Raw genomic sequence first — 17,130 nt, 5'->3', positions numbered from 1 at the left:
ATCTCAAAGCACAGTAGACAGTAAAGACACAATTACTTTTTTCATCTCCAGTCTTAATTACTTCAGATATGCCTGGTTATAAAAGATGGCCAGTTAAGCTCTGTAACCCCCATCCCTAGGAGTCTTCACTAGGGTCATTCTTGTAGGTTTCAGGAAGTTTCCACTGTACTAGGTTTCTACACCACCCCCAATTCCAGTCATCTCTCTCTCCATCCCTCTCCCCCACACCTGATCCCTCCTGTTTCCATCCCCACCTGCCCCCAGTCCACCCACAAAATGTATTCTATTTCTCCTTCCCAGGGAGATCATGCATTTCTCTTTGAGCCCTCCCTGTGACTTAGCCTCTCTGGGTCTGGGGATTATCTTTTACTTAACAGGTAATGTCCTCTTATAAGTGAGTACATATCATGTTTGTCTTTTGGGGTCTGGATTACCTAATTTAGGATGATTTTTTTTTTCTAGTTCCATCCATTTGCCTGCAAATTTCATGATGTCATTGTTTTTAACAGCTGAGTAATACTCCATTTGTAAATGTGCCACATTTCTTTTGCCATTCTTGGAGGGACATCTAGATTGTTTCCAGTTTCTGGCTATTTTAAGTAAAGCTACTACAAACATAGTTGAGCAAGTGTCCTTGTGGTAGGATGGAACATCCTTTGGCTATATGCCCAAGAGTAGTATAGCTGGGTCTTTTTTTTTTTTTTTTTTTCTGATCCATGCGGCCTTTATTCCTTTATAGCTGGGTCTTGAGGTAGATCCCCATCTCAATTTTCTGAGGAACCACCATATTGATTTCCATAGTGAATGTTCTCCCACTAGCAATGGAGGAGTGTTCCCCTTGCTCATCTTTGCCAGCATGAGCTGTCACTGTGTTTTTGATCTTAGCCATTCTAACAAGTGTAAGATAGAATCCCAAAGTAGTTCTGATTTGCATTTCCCTGATGGCTAAGGATATTGAACATTCCTTTAAGTGTTTCTCATTCATTTGAGACTCCTCTGTTGAAAATTCTCTGTTTAGAATTGTACAGAAGTTTTTAATTGGATTATTTGTTTTTTGATTTCTAGTTTCTTGAGTTCTTTATGTATTTTTTTAAGTTTTATTTTTTGGTTTTTTTGTTTTTGTTTTTGTTTTTTCATTTTGGTTTTTCTGACAGGGTCTTTTTTTTTTTTTTAAGATTTATTTATTATGTATGAATGCTGTCTGTACGTATACCTACAGGTCAGAAGAGGGCACCAGAACCAATTATAGATGGTCATAAATCACCATGTGTTTTCTGGGAATCCAACTCAGGACCTCTGGAAGAGCAGCAAAGTACTCTGAATCTCTGAGCCATCTCTCCAGCCCTCTTTATGTATTTTGGATATCATTCCTCTGCCAGATGTGGAGTTAGTGAAAAATCTTTTCCCATTCTGTAAGCTGCCATTTTGTCCTATGGATGGTGTCCTTTGCTTTATAGAAGCTTTTCAGTTTTGTGAGGTACCATTTATAATTATTGATCTCAGTGCTTGCACAAATGGTGTTCTGTTCAGGAAGTTGTTTCCTGTGCCAATGTGTTGAAGATAATTTCCTGTGGTGATAATCAGAGGGCAGAGCTAGCCACTAGTTAACCATCTAGGTCTGTACAGACAGACAGGAAGTGAGATGGCTGGGCAGAGAGAGGAAGTAATAAGGGAATAGACAGGAGCTCAGTCTCTTTTCAGTATGAGGATTTTGTAGAGGTAAGAGTTCTAGTACCTGGATGCTCTGCTTCTCTGATCTTTCAGCTTTCACCCCCAGATATCTGCCTCTGTGTTTTTATTACTAAGGCCAACTAGAGCTCGAACTATATCTAGCACCCAGCTTTTGGGCACGGATCCACAAGCCACGTGCTTGTGGCTCTGCAGCCACCGGCACAGGTCACAGCTGCAAGCATTGCTCTCTTTAGAGTCACCACTCCCCTGGCTAGGTTTTTCGTCTTTTTCTCCCAAGACTCTGAGCAAATTGGAAAGTTCTTTTTGTTGCAGCCTCTCGGCAGCACCTCCCACCACACACTCCTGCCCCTGTACTTTTGCACAACTCCTGTGTGCATTTTTTTCAGACAGCCAGCTCCCTCCCCCTCCCATGGATTGTAGGCTTCCTTGGGTGCTGCCAATCTAGGTAGGTGCCTTGACATGTTCTACTGGTTCTACTGGTTTGTGTTGTTGGGTTTTTTGGGTTTTTTTGTTTTGTTTTGTTTTGTTTTTTGTTTTTGTTTTGGTTTTGGTTTTTTGAGACAGGATTTCTCTGTGGCTTTTGAGGCTTTCCTGGAACTAGCTCTTGTAGATCAGGCTGGCCTCGAACTCACAAAGATTCACCTGCCTCTGCCTCCCAAGTGCGCCACCACCACCTGGCTGCTCTGGTTCTACTGTTATACGCCATCAACAATCTGTTTCACATTTCACCATCATCTGAATCAGCATCATCAACAGATTTGGTGAAACAATTGGGAATTCTTAAAAGGAAGAGTTAGTTAAGAGGGAGTTTTTTCCACATTTAAAAAGAGGAAACGTGGCGAGCAGTGGTGGTACACGCCTTTAATCCCAGCACTCAGGGGGCAGAGGCAGGTGGATCTCAGTGAGTTCAAGGCCAGTGTGGACTACAAGCTACATAGAGAAACCCTGTCTCAAAAGACAACAACAACAAAAACACCATTAAAATGGAGAGAGTTAGGTCTCTGTATGATTATTCAATGCATGATTTTAAATTGGAGCAATTTAATGAATAATCAACTAAACTGGGATTGACATAATGTTAATTATCATTTTGATAATCCTTATTGTCAGTTTGATATTTCTTGGTTTATCTCTAAAAAAAAAAGTTTGTTGATATGAGTGCCAAGATACAGGCCTTAGAAAAACTTTATAAAACAGACCATAGAGATATTCAGACCCAGACAAATAATTTAAAGGAAAGGTAATAGTGTTGCATTATAAGGTTATAAAGGAACAGCCTAAAGTTTTAAAACAACCAACTTTAATTTATCCAGTCACATTACAGGAACAACTGCCAAATGGTAGATATCCCCAAGGCTATGCAAGAGCTGATTGGACTCCTGTGGAGATGTTAGATTTAAGGAGATTCAAGGAAGAGGTAGTCTCAAATGGCATGCAGATATTAAATTCGTGGCCAGTTTGTAAAAGAATTGTCCCTTCAATACTGGAAAGACTTGATTATAGCAGTCTTGGAGCCTGGCCCTCAATTACAATGGAGGATCTGTGAAAAGATGATGTTAAGACCATTGAACCACAAAATAGGACTAGAGGTATGGAAATCTTTGAAGACCAACTTCTTGGAGAGGAAGATTAAGCTGATATACAAATCAATCTCTATATAATGACCATACCCTGGCTTTATGCTGCACAGCACTTTGAATGCTTGAGACAGAATTGAAGAAGTAGGAAAGAAAATTGAGTCATATACTAAAGTTATATAGGGCCCAAAAGAAACCCTCACAGATTTCTTACAAAGGCTGGCTTCATCAGTAAATAGAATGATACAAAATTCAGAAGTTAGACAAATAATAATTAAATCTTTGGCTTTTGAAAATGCTAATGCACAATGCAAAAGGGTGATTAGGCCATTAAAGGCAAGATTAGCACCCCTGGAGGAATGGATCAAAAATACAATCAATAATGCATCTTATGACTATGATGATGCTTGGATAAGAGAGATGATTTCCCAAGGTTTGAAGAAAAATCAAACTATCAAGTGTTTCAATTGTGGCAAACAAGGTCACCCAAAAAGGGATTGTAAACAGGATTTTCCTAGAAATAATATTTATTCAAAGCATAATCCAAACAGAATGCCCTTCCCTTCTGGATTATGCAGAAGGTATGGCATGGGTAAGCATTGGACTAATCAATGTAGATCAACAAGGTAACCCTTTGCCATTGGGAAATACCTTGAAGGGTCTCTCACAGGTTCCCATGCCAAATTCCATTCAGTCATTTCCTGTCACCATGAAAGAGACTCCTCCCCAGAGCAATTAAAGAACCTAATGTCTAGTGTAAGAAAAAATACTGCTTTGGATAATAGACTAGCTATAGAAGAGAGAACAAAAATTCAGGAGAAATCATAAAGCAAATATTTTGGCAAGCTTCTATAAATGAACAAAGACCAAAATTAAAAATATGAATAAATGATGTTGTCATTGAAGGCCTTATAGACACAGATGCTGATGTAACAGTAATTGCAACAGAATCTTGGCATCCAAATTGGCCTCTTCAGGAGGTAAACTTGGACTTTTCCCCTTGCAGTTTTTAATACTCTTTCTTTGTTCTGTATGTTTAGTGTTTTGATTATTATGTAGCAAGGGGACTTTCTTTTCTGGCCCAATCTATTTGGTGTTCTGTTAGTTGTACCTTTATAGGTATCTCCTTCTTTAGGTTAGGAAAAATAATTTTTTTCAAGGCAGGGTTTCTCTGTGTATCTTTGGCTGTCCTGGAACTCACTCTGTAGACCTGGCTGACCTTGAATTTATAGAGAGCCACCTGCCTCTGCCTCCTGGGTGCTGGGGTTAAAGGCATTTGCCACCACGCCCAGGTAGAGAAATATTTTCCTATGAGTTTGTTAAAAATGTTTTCTGGGCTTTTGAGCTGAGATTTTTTTCCTTCTTCTATTCCTGGATGCTTTATATCAGGATTTTTTTTTTTTTTTGATTTAACATTTTCTTTGACCCATGTATCTATTTCTTCTATCATGTCTCCAATGCCTGAGATTCTCTCTTCCATCTCTTGTATTCTGTTAGTAATGTTTGCTGTGGTAATGATGTCTGTAGTTCGGTTTGCTTACCTAGATTTTCCAGAATTCCGTTTGTATTTTCTTTATTGCTTCTATTTCCAGTATCAGTTCTTAAACAATTTTATTTGTTTCCTTCAACTGTTTGTTTTCTCTTGGCTTTCTTAAAGGAATTTATTAATTTCCTCTTTAAGGACCTTTATCATTTTCATACAGTTTGTTTTAAGGTCATTTTCTTGAGCTTCAGCTGTGTTGGAATATTCAGGCCTTGCTGTAGTAGGATAGCTGGGCTCCGATGGTGACATATTGCCCCGGCTGTTGCCAATTGTGTTCTTATACTGGCATCTAGGCATCTGGGTTTGAGATGATTATAGGTCTAGGTGCTGATTTCTGAGTTTACCTTTGTTGGATAGGTGATTTATTCCCTTGGTTTCTGTTTCCTCTCTGGTCTTCTGGCTGGAATGGCCTGTGCTTGAGTAGATTAGTCTACACCCAAGTTGGGGGCTGGAATTCTGATGGCCGAGTGGCCTCTGGTTGAGCAGGGAGTTTCCACCTGAATTGGGAGCTGAAGTTCTGGCAGCTGATGTGTCCTTTAGTCCATCCAAGGGTCCTCCAGAGTTCAGGATATGGTAACAAGAAGGGGAGGACTGATCTGGGGTGGGTTGGAAAGGCACTGAGAGAGTTGGGTGGGGGGTTCTGGCTGCCAACTTGACACCTGGTGGAACAGGGTCTTCCGGTGGAGTTGTGGGCTGGGATACCCTGAATATTTACTTTTATAGGAAGAATGCCTATTTAACATATTTGTTCTGTTGGGTTTACATATATGGAGTTATAGGCTGTGTTTTCTTGTTACAGATTGATGAAAGTCCTCAACGTTTTATGACAGACTGTCTGGTTATAAAACATTTTTTACGAAAAATCATCATAGTTCATCACAAGGTAAAGTTGTTCATTCTTTAAATAGTATCAATTTATCTATAGTTTCTTTAAAACAAAAACAAAAAAGAACCTCACTGAGTAGCCCTGGCTGATCTAAACTTGCTATGTAGACCAAGCTGGCTTAAAACTCAAAGGTCTGTCTGCTTCTGCTTCCTGAATATGGGATCAAAGGTAGTTCCCCCATGCCAGGCTCACCTTGATTTAATTTTGGTTGATCATGAGCTTTAGGTTTTCTAGTTTAGAGAAATATAATTTTTTTTTAGATAAGACCTAATGATTCTCTAAATTGCATAGACATCTGTTGTAAAGGTTCCCTTTTTATCTCTAGTTTTATTCATTTTAGTCTTCTCTGTTGGTCAGTTTGGCTAGGACTTTATGTGTTGTTTATCTTCTCAAAGGTCCAAATATATATATATCGTTTTCATGTAGTTAATGTCTGTCCTGATCATAAGTGACTTTTTTCTTCTGTTGACTTGGGGCTTGTTATTTCTCTGTGGCATATTGTTAAGTCACTTGAGATTACTTTGATTTCTTTTCTTGGGGGTGGGGATTCAAGACAGGGTCTCTCTGTGTAGCTCTGGATGCCCTGGAACTCACTCTGTAGACCAGGCTGGTCTTGAACTCAAGGAGGTCCTCAGACCTCTGCCTCCCAAGTGCTTGGATTAAAGTTGTGGACCACCACCACCCAGATGCTCTGATTTCTTAATGTAGGCACATAGAACTTCAAAGTTCTCTCTTAGGACTGTGATCCCATAAATCTTGTGTTCATTTGTCTCTAGAAATGTCTTTATTTCCTTCTTGATTTCTTCAAGGACCATTCATCATTCAGTAGTGTGTTGTTTGCTCTCCATGTGTTCCAGGGTTTTCCTTGTTGTAGGTGTGTAGTGTTAGTCCACTGTGATCAGATAGAACACAAGAAATTCAGTTTTCCTGTATTTTTTAAGACTTTGTGTCCTAACCTATGTTATATTTTAGAGAAAGTTCCGTAGGGTGCTCTGTATCCTGCAATTTTGGGTATGGAATATTCTGTAGATTTTTGTTAAATTAATTATCTGTGATATCATTTGAGTCAGATTATTTATTTTCTTGTTGTGGTTGCCTGTCAGTTGGCAAGAGTACTAAAGGTCGCACTACTATTGTGCTGGAGTTAATCTGTGACTTTACATCTACTTACATTTGTTTTATGAAATTGTGTGCATCTGTATTTGGAACAAACAAGTTTAAATTGTTATATCCTTTTGACAGATTTTTTTTCCTTAATCAGTGACCTCATGTGTCTTTTCTCACTAGTTTTTTTTTTAAGTCTGTTCAGATATTAGAATAACAACACCTGCTTATTTCCTAGGTCCATTTACTTGGAACTCCTTTTTCCATTCTTCAAAGACCAGGCTGGCCTTGAACTCACAAAGATTTGCCTACCTTTGCCTCTTGAGTGCTGGGATTAAAGGCATGCACCACCACTGTCCAGTTTGAGATGAAGTTTTTGGAGCCAACAAATAAATGGTTCCTAGTTTTTGGTTCAATATACCAGTCTTTTCATTTTGGGAGGAAATTGAGATCATTAATATTTAGACTATTAATGAGAGATGTATATTGATTCCTGCCAAATTTTTTTTGTAGTATTTTTTTCCTATTCTCACTTAACTGTTATTCTGGTGTGGTTTATTTGTTTGTGTGTGTGTTTGTGTGTCTGTGTGTGTGTGTGTGTGTACCTTTTCGATGGCATTTTCTTCTTATTTTATCTCTATCCTTGTTGAATTATTGCAATTTCTCGCTTTGTCTTTACATGCAGACATTTGTTCTCTCCATGACCCATTATTTGAAGAAACTTTCCAGAGTTCTTTTATTTGACTTTTTGACTTACTGTTTTTTCTATCCAGTGTTTCAGCTTGTTTTTGTTTGTTTGTTTTATTTTGTTTTGCAGTATTTCTTTTTTTGGAATCCCTCTTTTATATCATTCATTGCCTTCCTTATTTCATCCATCTGTTTGTGTCTTTGAGCACTTATAATGAGTTCTGTCTGGGATATCACTTTCCTTAGATAGAATTTTATAGGACTAGTAATTTTGGAGGAGTTATAATGTCTTAGTCATTTCTATTTCTTATGTTAATGTGTTGATTTATCTGGTGCTATTTCATTGTTTTTTTTTTAATCAGCTGTATTGCTTCACTTGAAGTATTTGCAATTTTCAAGTAGGACTTGGATGTGATAGAGTTCAATATGTACTTTAGAGAATAATACCTCAGTCCAGAAGCTCAAGGGTGCCTGGCATAATAAATTCTATATTCTTAGGATACTAACTGGAAGAGCAACCACAGCCCAGCTGCTTTTTATTGCTATGCAAATGCCATTCTAGCCAATCAACAACAGCGGGCCCTTCATAATTGCTAGAGGTAAACAACCAATAATAGTATGGATTCTACTTTGATTTTAGTCAATAAAATGATGAGTTTGGAACAAAAGAGATTGCTTTGTGATTAAGCACACATTGTCTTCCCTCCCACTTCTAATATTTTATAAAATGATGTGCTTTGCAAGAGGACCTGAGTTCAGTTCCCAGCACTCATATCAGGTGGCTCATAACTACCTGTAACTCCAGCTTCGGGGGATCTGACACCCTCTCTGGCCTCTAATGTCACTGCACCAATATGAACATATACAGATAATTAAAAATTTTTAAAGTTGATTTGTAAAAGATTAAAAGTGGGAGAGGAGAGTGGGTAAGGCTAAGAATTAAGGATGAAACTTTGAAAAAAATTGTGTAGGTAAAGTATCAGGTGTTAGTATTCAGGCATCTATATTGGTTTGTCCTTGGGGTCCCGACAGAATACCCCCTCAGCTGCAGCCACTAAGAGCACTACCTGTGCATATTCGCTATGTCCCCTTGTAAAAGGGCCCTGCCCACCTCCCATCCTTCTCTTTCTATCTTTCTCTCCCTTCTCTCTGTCTGTTCCTCTCTCTCCTTCTCTCCTCCCTCCTGCTGTTCCTGTCTCCAGAGGCTGGTCTTCACCCTTCTCTTTCCCCTTTTTATGATCCCTTTCCCTAATAAAACCCTCTGCTTGAAGACTGTCGAATGGTGTCTTCCTCTCTAGTGCCACTTTTCTTAAATTACGACACCAGGGAGGGGGAAGTTGGGCTTGTTAAATCTGAAAGATTACAATTAAGAACTACAATGAGAGAATAAGGATGAGAGGAAGAGGAAGAGCAATAAGAGGGGGAGCATAAGAGATGCAGGTGAGGAACATAGTAGATTATGCCTTGGAGTAAGCAGAGTGAGAAGCATAAACAGTCCTAAAACCAAACTGAACAATATAAACAAAAGCAAAATCATTCCAAGACATAAATGCAAGAGTGAGAAATAACAGAAAGTAAGAGATAAGAGTCTTGCCCAGAGGTGGTGGCGCATGCCTTTAATCCCAACACTTGGTAGGCAGAGGCAGGGGGACCCGTGTGAGTTTGAGGTCAGCCTGATGACAAAGCAAGTTCCAAAGCAGCCAAGGCTACACAGAGCAGGGGTAAAAAGGAAGTAAGAGTTTTTATGGAGTGAATTGATTGCACAACTGTGCTGAGTGAAAATGAAGTTCTCAGAGTCTCTCTGACTCTAGCTTGTTCCATGTGGTGCTGTGGGGGCCAAGGGAAAGGGTATTGGCCTCTGAAGCTTCAGTGTTAGTGGGGTTCTAATGTGTGGGGGAGGGGAGGTTTTAAATCCTAGGTGGTGGGATCCCTGCTTTCCACTGCTACCTCTTCAGGTCCTGAAGGTTGGGTGTGTGAGCAGCAACACTTCTGTGCTCCGGGTGTGCACTAGTATGAAACCTTACCCTTTGTTGTTTTGCAGCTCCAGTTTAATTTCAGTTTAACGGTGAATGGGATCCACTCTGCAGAGATCTTTGGGTCTGTAAACGATTTTATGGCTCTGAATGATTTTTTAAGCATGATTGCCTTGTGTTTCCAACAGATTTATAGTTTGATTTCTTAGCCCAAAATCTCCTTGAAACTAGTCCTGAGACCCTCACAATTTCTTATTCTATATTAGCTTTTAACCAATAAATATGTTTGTCCTAACCTTACATGGTTCTCCCTTTCATGAGAGGAATGAGCTTAAAAGTTGTGATTTTTTTCTTTAGCTTTGGTTGCTGAATTCCAGTGGTCTCTGGGTGATAGTAGTCATGAGCCAACTAGAGACTGATTTCAGAGATGACTGTTTGTTTTGTTTTGCAGGGCAGAGAAGGAACCTACTTTGAGACTGTCCAATGGCATCACTCTTGTTGTGGGCTTTCAGCATTATGTGAGGTAGAAGCTAGAAATGTTCTCCTTGCCTATTTCTCCCCCTTCTCCTCTCCTCCAATTCCCCTCTTCTCTCTTCTTTTCTTGTATTTATTTTGTTTATAAGAGAACTGTAGGATGAAAACAAATCAGCTACGTTCTTCGTTGGAGAGAATGAGAGGCTAATTTTTCTCATTGTTCAGTCCTAAGTCAAGGAAAATATAGTGTGCACAGAAGCAGACTCTTAAGTGCCACGGGGCCAGTTTTAGGCCATTTGCTCACTGTTGTCACACACAATGCTGATCTTTGATTTTGTAAACATATGCTTGGAACCATAGAGTATAATAGTAATGAAGAAAATTCAATTTGAGAACAAGAAACTATTTTGAGAGACAACAAAAACAGGGGCCATGATATAGTCTTTGAAATGCCAATTTTTCTGACCTTTGCAGCTAAGATGATGTGGAGGGCAATATGGCTAAGTGTATACTGAGCAGTTAAGAAAATTTAAATGCCCATTAAATAATTTCTTGAAGAAAAAGTCAAATTTGTCTTGCATGTTTTTAATAGCAAGCCAAAATTGAATTCAGCTGAATCACACTGCAGCAGAATCCACCCTGTGCTAGGACACCCGGCACAGCTATTCATCCCTGATGGCATGGCTGACCTGGGCTTGTTGGGAGGACTGACACTGACTCCAGCTGCTGCTCTGTGGCCCAGCCCCAAGGTCTTCTCCAGCCAACTGCATACAATTTCTTCAGTTTCCATATCCTTTTGACAGGTTCTATCCAATTGCCTTTGAAAATGAGTTTTTTTAATTCTAATTAAGTCTTCATATATGAATTATTTATCTGTAACACTGTATGATTTGTATAAAGGCAACCCAATGTGAATGCTAGGTCTGAAGTATTTGCCAAAGAACTGAAGACTATAACAGATAGTGAATGGTAGAGATGAGACCAGAAAATATGGTTGGAGTCGAGTGTGGTAGATCTTGTGTGCCTTACTAAGGAATGTGCCCTGCCTTCTCTATGGTGTTTCACAGCATGTTCAGAGTGCTGCAGGAGAAAAAGTAGTAATTACTAAATAAGTGAGTGAGGTGGAACAAGAGATAATAAGTTCTCAGTTAAAACTAGGTGTATAGAAAGGCAAGAGTTAACACTTGAAGAACTTAATATAAAAAAACCAATATTCATTACTGAAGTTGGGAGAGCCTGAAGCAAGGAGTGGTATTATTTGTTTTTGTTTTTTAGATTTATTTTTATTATATATAGTGTCCTGAGTGCACGAATCTCTATGCCAGAAGAGGGCACCAGATCTCATTATAGATGGTTGTGAGCCACCATGTGGTTGCTGGCAATTGAATTCAGGTCCTCTGGAAGAACAGTCAGTGCTCTTAACCCCTGAACCGTCTCTCCAGCCTTATTTGTTTGTTTTTAAGAAAGGATCTCTTATATCCCAGGCTGGATTCAAACTCAGTAATTTTGGATGGCCTTAGATTTACTTATGACTCTTCTGCCTCCATCTCCCAAGTGCTAGGATTATAGATGTGAGCCACCACCCCTAGTTTATCCCATGAATAAATGTTCTTGTTGAGACTGGGACACAGGACTGTAAATGCTGTGCAATAGAAGCAACTGATTTAGCCAGCCTAAACCTTCACTTCCTCAGCTTTAAAGTAAAGAGGAGAGTATCTTGTGGACTGATTTTCTCCTGCTGTCATACAGAAATATAACCCATGTGAAGTTCCTCACACAAGGATGTCCCACCCACAGCTGTGATATCTTGTGGCCCAGGACAGCTATGAATGTGGCCCAGCACAAAATTGTAAACTTACTTAAAACATCTTAAGTTTTACCTTGTTGTTTGTATAACAATGGGGATTTTGTAGATGACCACATTGTATTGCAATACCACACAACACAAACATGTATGCTATGTAGGCATGAATGGCCGTGTGCAGCTTCCCAGGTTAACTTCCATGTGCAGTCAAATTGGTGCCATCAGACATTACATGCTTTGGGGGACTTGACAAGTGAAATGGATGGATTACCAATATATATATATATATTTTGAGACAAGGTTTCTCTATGTAGTCCTGGCTGCCCTGGAACTCACTCTGTAGATCAGGCTGGCCTCAAACTCACAGAGATCCACCTGCTTCTGCCTCCTGAGTCCTGGGATTAAAGGCGTGAACCATCACCAGCAGTCCTGATTGTCAATAATATTTTAACTTATTACCACAAATCAGAGGTGTTTAATGTTGTTCACAAGGTAAGTAAATATATTTTTATTATTATGGGTCATTCCCTACCTCCTTTGTGCCTCATCAGTATCCCATCATGCTTTATAATCAGCTCTTACTGCACAGAAACCCACATACTTATGAACACCTGACAAAGATGCCAAAATTATACAATGGAAAAAGGAAAGAAAGTGTCTTCAACAATGGTGCTGGTCTGATTGGATCTCAGCATGTCAATCTATATCTATCACCCTGCACACAACTAAAATCCAAGTGGATAAAAGACCTCAACATAAATCCAGACACACTAAACCTGTTAAAAGAAAAAGGGAAAATAATCTTGAAAGCATTGGCACAGGAGACAACTTCCTGAACAGAACATCACTAGCACAGTCACTAAGACTGATAATTAATAAATGTAACTGATAATTAATAAATCAAAAGCTTCTGTAAGGCAAACAACACCGTCAATAAGCAGCTGTGATGTGGAAAGACCTAAACTTTGCTGTTTTCCTATCAGCTAATTTTCATGATAAAAGTAAATGCTGTCCTTTTTCTATTACCATTATTTTAATCCCAGTTGACCTCTACAATGACCCTATAAGACAGAACCCCCAAATTATGGATGAAAGAAAATTGTTCAACACAAATTAAATGACCACTTTTCTGTCAAGGCTGTTATATAACACTTTGTGCAGAACACTGTTCTAAAGAAAAATTTAGATTGCATTGCCAGACTTCCTGGAGAATGTCCAGGCTGTGGAGCAGGCAGGGACACTCACCTAGAGACTGGTGGATCTGAGATGAGATGATTTGAGAGCCAGGCAGTTTGAACTTATAGGAAAGCTGAAGACAAACACACATATACAGAGCTCCAGTCAGGCCAGTGCTGGCCCACACAAAGCCAGGACAGTTTCCATCCCCATCAGGATAAGTGGAAAAATTCATATTTCATGGCATCAGATTGGAGTTAAAATTTTTCTGAATAATGAGTGGAGCCGTTGGATTCACTGGCTGTCCCTTAATTGACAAAGTTGAGGCCAGTAAGACACTGTCTCAAAACAGGGTGGGTGGTATCTGAAGGACAGCCAAGGTTGTCCTCTGACCTACACATCATGCACACACAGACACACAAAGTGAGGACAAGGCTGGTCCTGATGGTTCATTCTTATAGTGCTAGAACATGGGATCCTGAAGCTGGAAAATGCCTGGGATACAGAATGAGAACCTCCCCCAGAACCCGGACCTCCAAACAAGTGAATTCTCGAGTAAGACTTTTTTCAGACATTGAAAAGAGTCAAGAATTCACTACAACAGTGAATTATAAAATTATAAAAACAGCAGTATTATAAAAATGCTTAAGGACGCCTGGCTTTGGTGTCACACGCATTTAACCCCAGCACTCGGGAGGCAGAGGCAAGTGGATCTCTGTGAGTTTGAGGCTAGCCTGATCTACAGAGCTAGTATCAGGACAGGTTCCAAAACAATACAGAAAAAATCTGTCTTGAAAAATCAAAAAAAGAAAAAAAAAAAAGGCTTAAGTAAATCCTTTAAAATTTGTAATCATTGGCCAGGTGTCGGTAATACATACCTTTGATCCCAGCACTCAGGAGGCAGAGGCAGGCAGATCTCTGTGAATTCCAAGCCAGCCTGGTCTACAGAGTGAGTTTCAGGATAGCCTGTGCTACACAGAGAAATTCTGTCTCAAAAACAAAAAACCAAAATGAAAACAAAACAAAGTATTCTTTGACAATTTCATGCATGTATATGATATATCTTGATCCACCTCCAAATCTTGACAATAACGTGGAGCCAGTCAGGAAGAAATGAAAGTATACTGTTAGATTCTTCTATATATGTCAACTGTTGAATCCTGACGTAATTTTAAAGCCTAAAGCAATGAGTCATGACTAATATGTCTAAACAGAGATAGAATTCTCAATCCAAAATAGAATCCAAAAATAGTAATGAGAACAAATGGAAAACATATAACAAGGGGATAAATTTAAGTCTGACCATGGCTGTGTTCATATTAAATGTAAATGGTTTTAAGTGTCCAATTAAGGGCTGGCATATAGTTCAGCTGGTAGATTGCTTGACTAGCAAGCTCAAAGCCCTGCATTTGGACTTCAGTACTACATAAACTGGGTATAGTGGTAGATACCTGTAATCTCAGTACCCACAGAGGTGAAGGTCATCCTTGATTACATAGTTTGAGGACAAGCTAGGCTACATGAAACCCTGCCTCCAAGGATACAGGACTGGAGAGATGGCTTAGTGGTTAAGAGCACTGGCAGCTCTCCCAAAGGGCCTGGGTTTGATTCCCAGCTCCCACATAGTAGTTGATAACTGTCTGTAACTCCAGTTCCTGGGGATCTGATGTCCTCTTCTGGCCTGAAAGGCACTGCCTGTATGTGTCACACAGCTATACATACAGCAAGACACCCATAAAATGAAAATGGAACTTTTTTTTTTTTTTTTTTGAGACAGGGTTTCTCTGTGTAGCTTTAGAGCCTGTCCTGGAACTCACTCTGTAAACCAGGCTGGCCTTGAACTCACAGAGATCTGCCTGCCTCTGCCTCTGCCTCCTGAGTGCTGGGGTTAAAGGTGTGTGCCACCAACGCCAGGCAGGATTTTTTTTTTTAAAGTAAAACATTAGCTGGACAGTGGTGGCGAATGCCTCTAATCCCAGAGCTCAGGAGGCAGAGGCAGAGGCAGACAGATCTCTGTGAGTTCAAGGCCAGCCTGGCCTACAGATTGAATTCCAGAACAGCCAGAGCTATGCAGAAAAAAATACCCAATCATAAGACAACCATATGTTTAGACTTCAGACACTCTGTTTTTTATTCACATTGTATATGTGAAGCAACTTAAAGATCCTCCTCCATGAGCAATGAGTGTGGTGGACTAACTTCCTGTACTAATGCCTGCTGAGATCTGTGAGAGAGACTTTGAGAGTTCAGCTTCCCTTTGTTCTGTGACTTTCCAAAACATTTCATTCAGCCCCTCATCCAATAAGGAACATCTGCCTCCAAGTGTCAAGTACTGATACATATTGAGAAATCTTATTTGGGGAACAAGCACAAGAAAGAAAAAGTCCAGAGGGGATTGATCATTTCCAAGCCTTTGTCTTGGTTGAAGAACAGGGTTAGATAAAATGAGAGTTTCTCCCAATACAAATGCACTCAATTATTTTTAGGAAATATTCCTTTCTACCAGGCATGTATTGCCTTGTATTGAAATTTACTAGATTTGATGTGTCTGCCATATTAAAATATAGTAAAACTGGAGAGCACAGAATCTAGTTACTCATCTTCATACCTCCAGAACATGGCATTGTGTTTAGCTTGTGGTGACACCCAAATTTATGATCAGATGAATAAGATGAATCAATAAATTTTCATTCATTAACCCCCTGCAAAAGTCTGAGGATCCTGATAGATCTCTGGTACATTATTGCGGTAAATAAGGGTCAGGATAAACAAATAGGCCGAATAGATGTTTATTCAGGGAGAAATAACTTACAACCTAGACAGATGAACACCAGGAAATTCAACCCGATCCTCTCCTGTCCGAGTCACGCCAGAAAGAGAGCGCCTTCCTGGCCCCCTCCGACCTCCTTCCTCAGGTCACCTCCGCCCATCGCTCCACCCCCCAATGGGCGTGGTCAGTGCTACAGAAGGACTACCTCACTACAGTACATCATACTTGTCTTGTGGAAAAAGCTAACACTGTAATTGTATAGCGTATGTGTATATTCATTCCTGTGTGTGTTTTATACAAGTACATAGTTGTAAGAGAGTTTGACAGTTTTCTTTAGCAGCTGTACATATTTCTATATGGACCTTTGGGTCTGCCTCTGATAGCAGATCAGGATCAGCCAAGTACCACCATCTTCAGAGATACTTCTTATTTCATTGACTGGAAGAAACACAATCTATTTATGGTACCCACTTTGGATCTCAATTTGGATACAGGTATGTATCTATATCTTGTATAAAAATCTAGAAACCCAAAGAATTAGAGAAATGAATATATAAGCAGATGCCTGTGAAATAGGACCTAGTAATATTTTGGCTTGACAAGAGGATGGTGATCTGACCACATTCTAGTGTTCCACACAAAGCGCAGTGAGAGCCTGCTTTGGCGTGGAGTCTGACCCCATCTCTCACTTCCATTGCTGCCCCCCTTTGCATGCTTTTCCCCAGGGCCTTCCCCAGAAGGTTTCTGTCATATTTTCATTTGTCAGTTTGGGAGCTTTAGAACAGTAGATGAGGGAACAACCACTCTTCTGTACATGGAAGAGAAATAACTGCTATTGAAATGAGTGTTCCTGCGCAGAAAATTACTGAGGAGAAATTAAGTGCCAGTTTTAATGACAGTAAACCTAGAAAGCTGGCCCTGGTACTCAGGTAGGGTCTACCTGTTAATTTTGGATAAGTTGTACTAAATGTTGAAAGGTTAGGACCAGCAAGATGGCTCAGTGGGTAAAGGTACCTGCTACCAAGCCCTGATGACCTGACTTTTCCCCTGGGACACACAAGGTAGAAGAGAGCTATCTTGCAAGTTGTTCTCTGACTTCCACACATGCACCAAAGCACATGGGTGCACAAACACATACACATAAGTCTATTAGCATCCTTACCAGAAATTGAATGGTTAATGACTGAATCAATAAATACAACTGGGGAATAGGGCTATAACCATGGTGAAGATCTTGGAGGTTTACAGTTCTGAGTCTGACTAATTGAGCCCAATGGAAAAATGGCCAGTAGAGAAAGGAATGTTCTAAGATTTTCACTAGCATGAAAATTTTGCTACATGTTGGGACAAAGCAGCATTTTGAGGGCATCTAAGAAATCAGCCTCTAGGGAAGGGTCTTTGTTCCTGAGAATACAGGTATGGAGAGGATGGGATGAGATGGAGC

General features: G+C 39.8%; 1 protein-coding gene across 1 annotated transcript in view; it reads left to right on the top strand.

Moving 5' to 3' along the window:
* CUNH11orf80 (chromosome unknown C11orf80 homolog) overlaps window positions 1-17,130 on the top strand; it is a 63,938-nt gene that overhangs the window by 28,701 nt on the left and 18,107 nt on the right. The window contains 5 exon segments of the mRNA XM_051193584.1: window positions 5,612-5,695; window positions 9,531-9,586; window positions 9,914-9,985; window positions 10,529-10,718; window positions 16,027-16,180. Of these exon segments, the coding sequence (XP_051049541.1) occupies window positions 5,612-5,695; window positions 9,531-9,586; window positions 9,914-9,985; window positions 10,529-10,718; window positions 16,027-16,180 (556 nt within the window).

The sequence above is a fragment of the Phodopus roborovskii genome, unplaced genomic scaffold (genome assembly GCF_943737965.1).
Source record: "Phodopus roborovskii unplaced genomic scaffold, PHOROB, whole genome shotgun sequence".
Taxonomy (NCBI): Eukaryota; Metazoa; Chordata; class Mammalia; order Rodentia; family Cricetidae; genus Phodopus; species Phodopus roborovskii.
The sequence above is the reverse complement of the archived record's forward strand: the minus strand, read 5'-3'. Positions and strand labels throughout refer to the sequence as shown.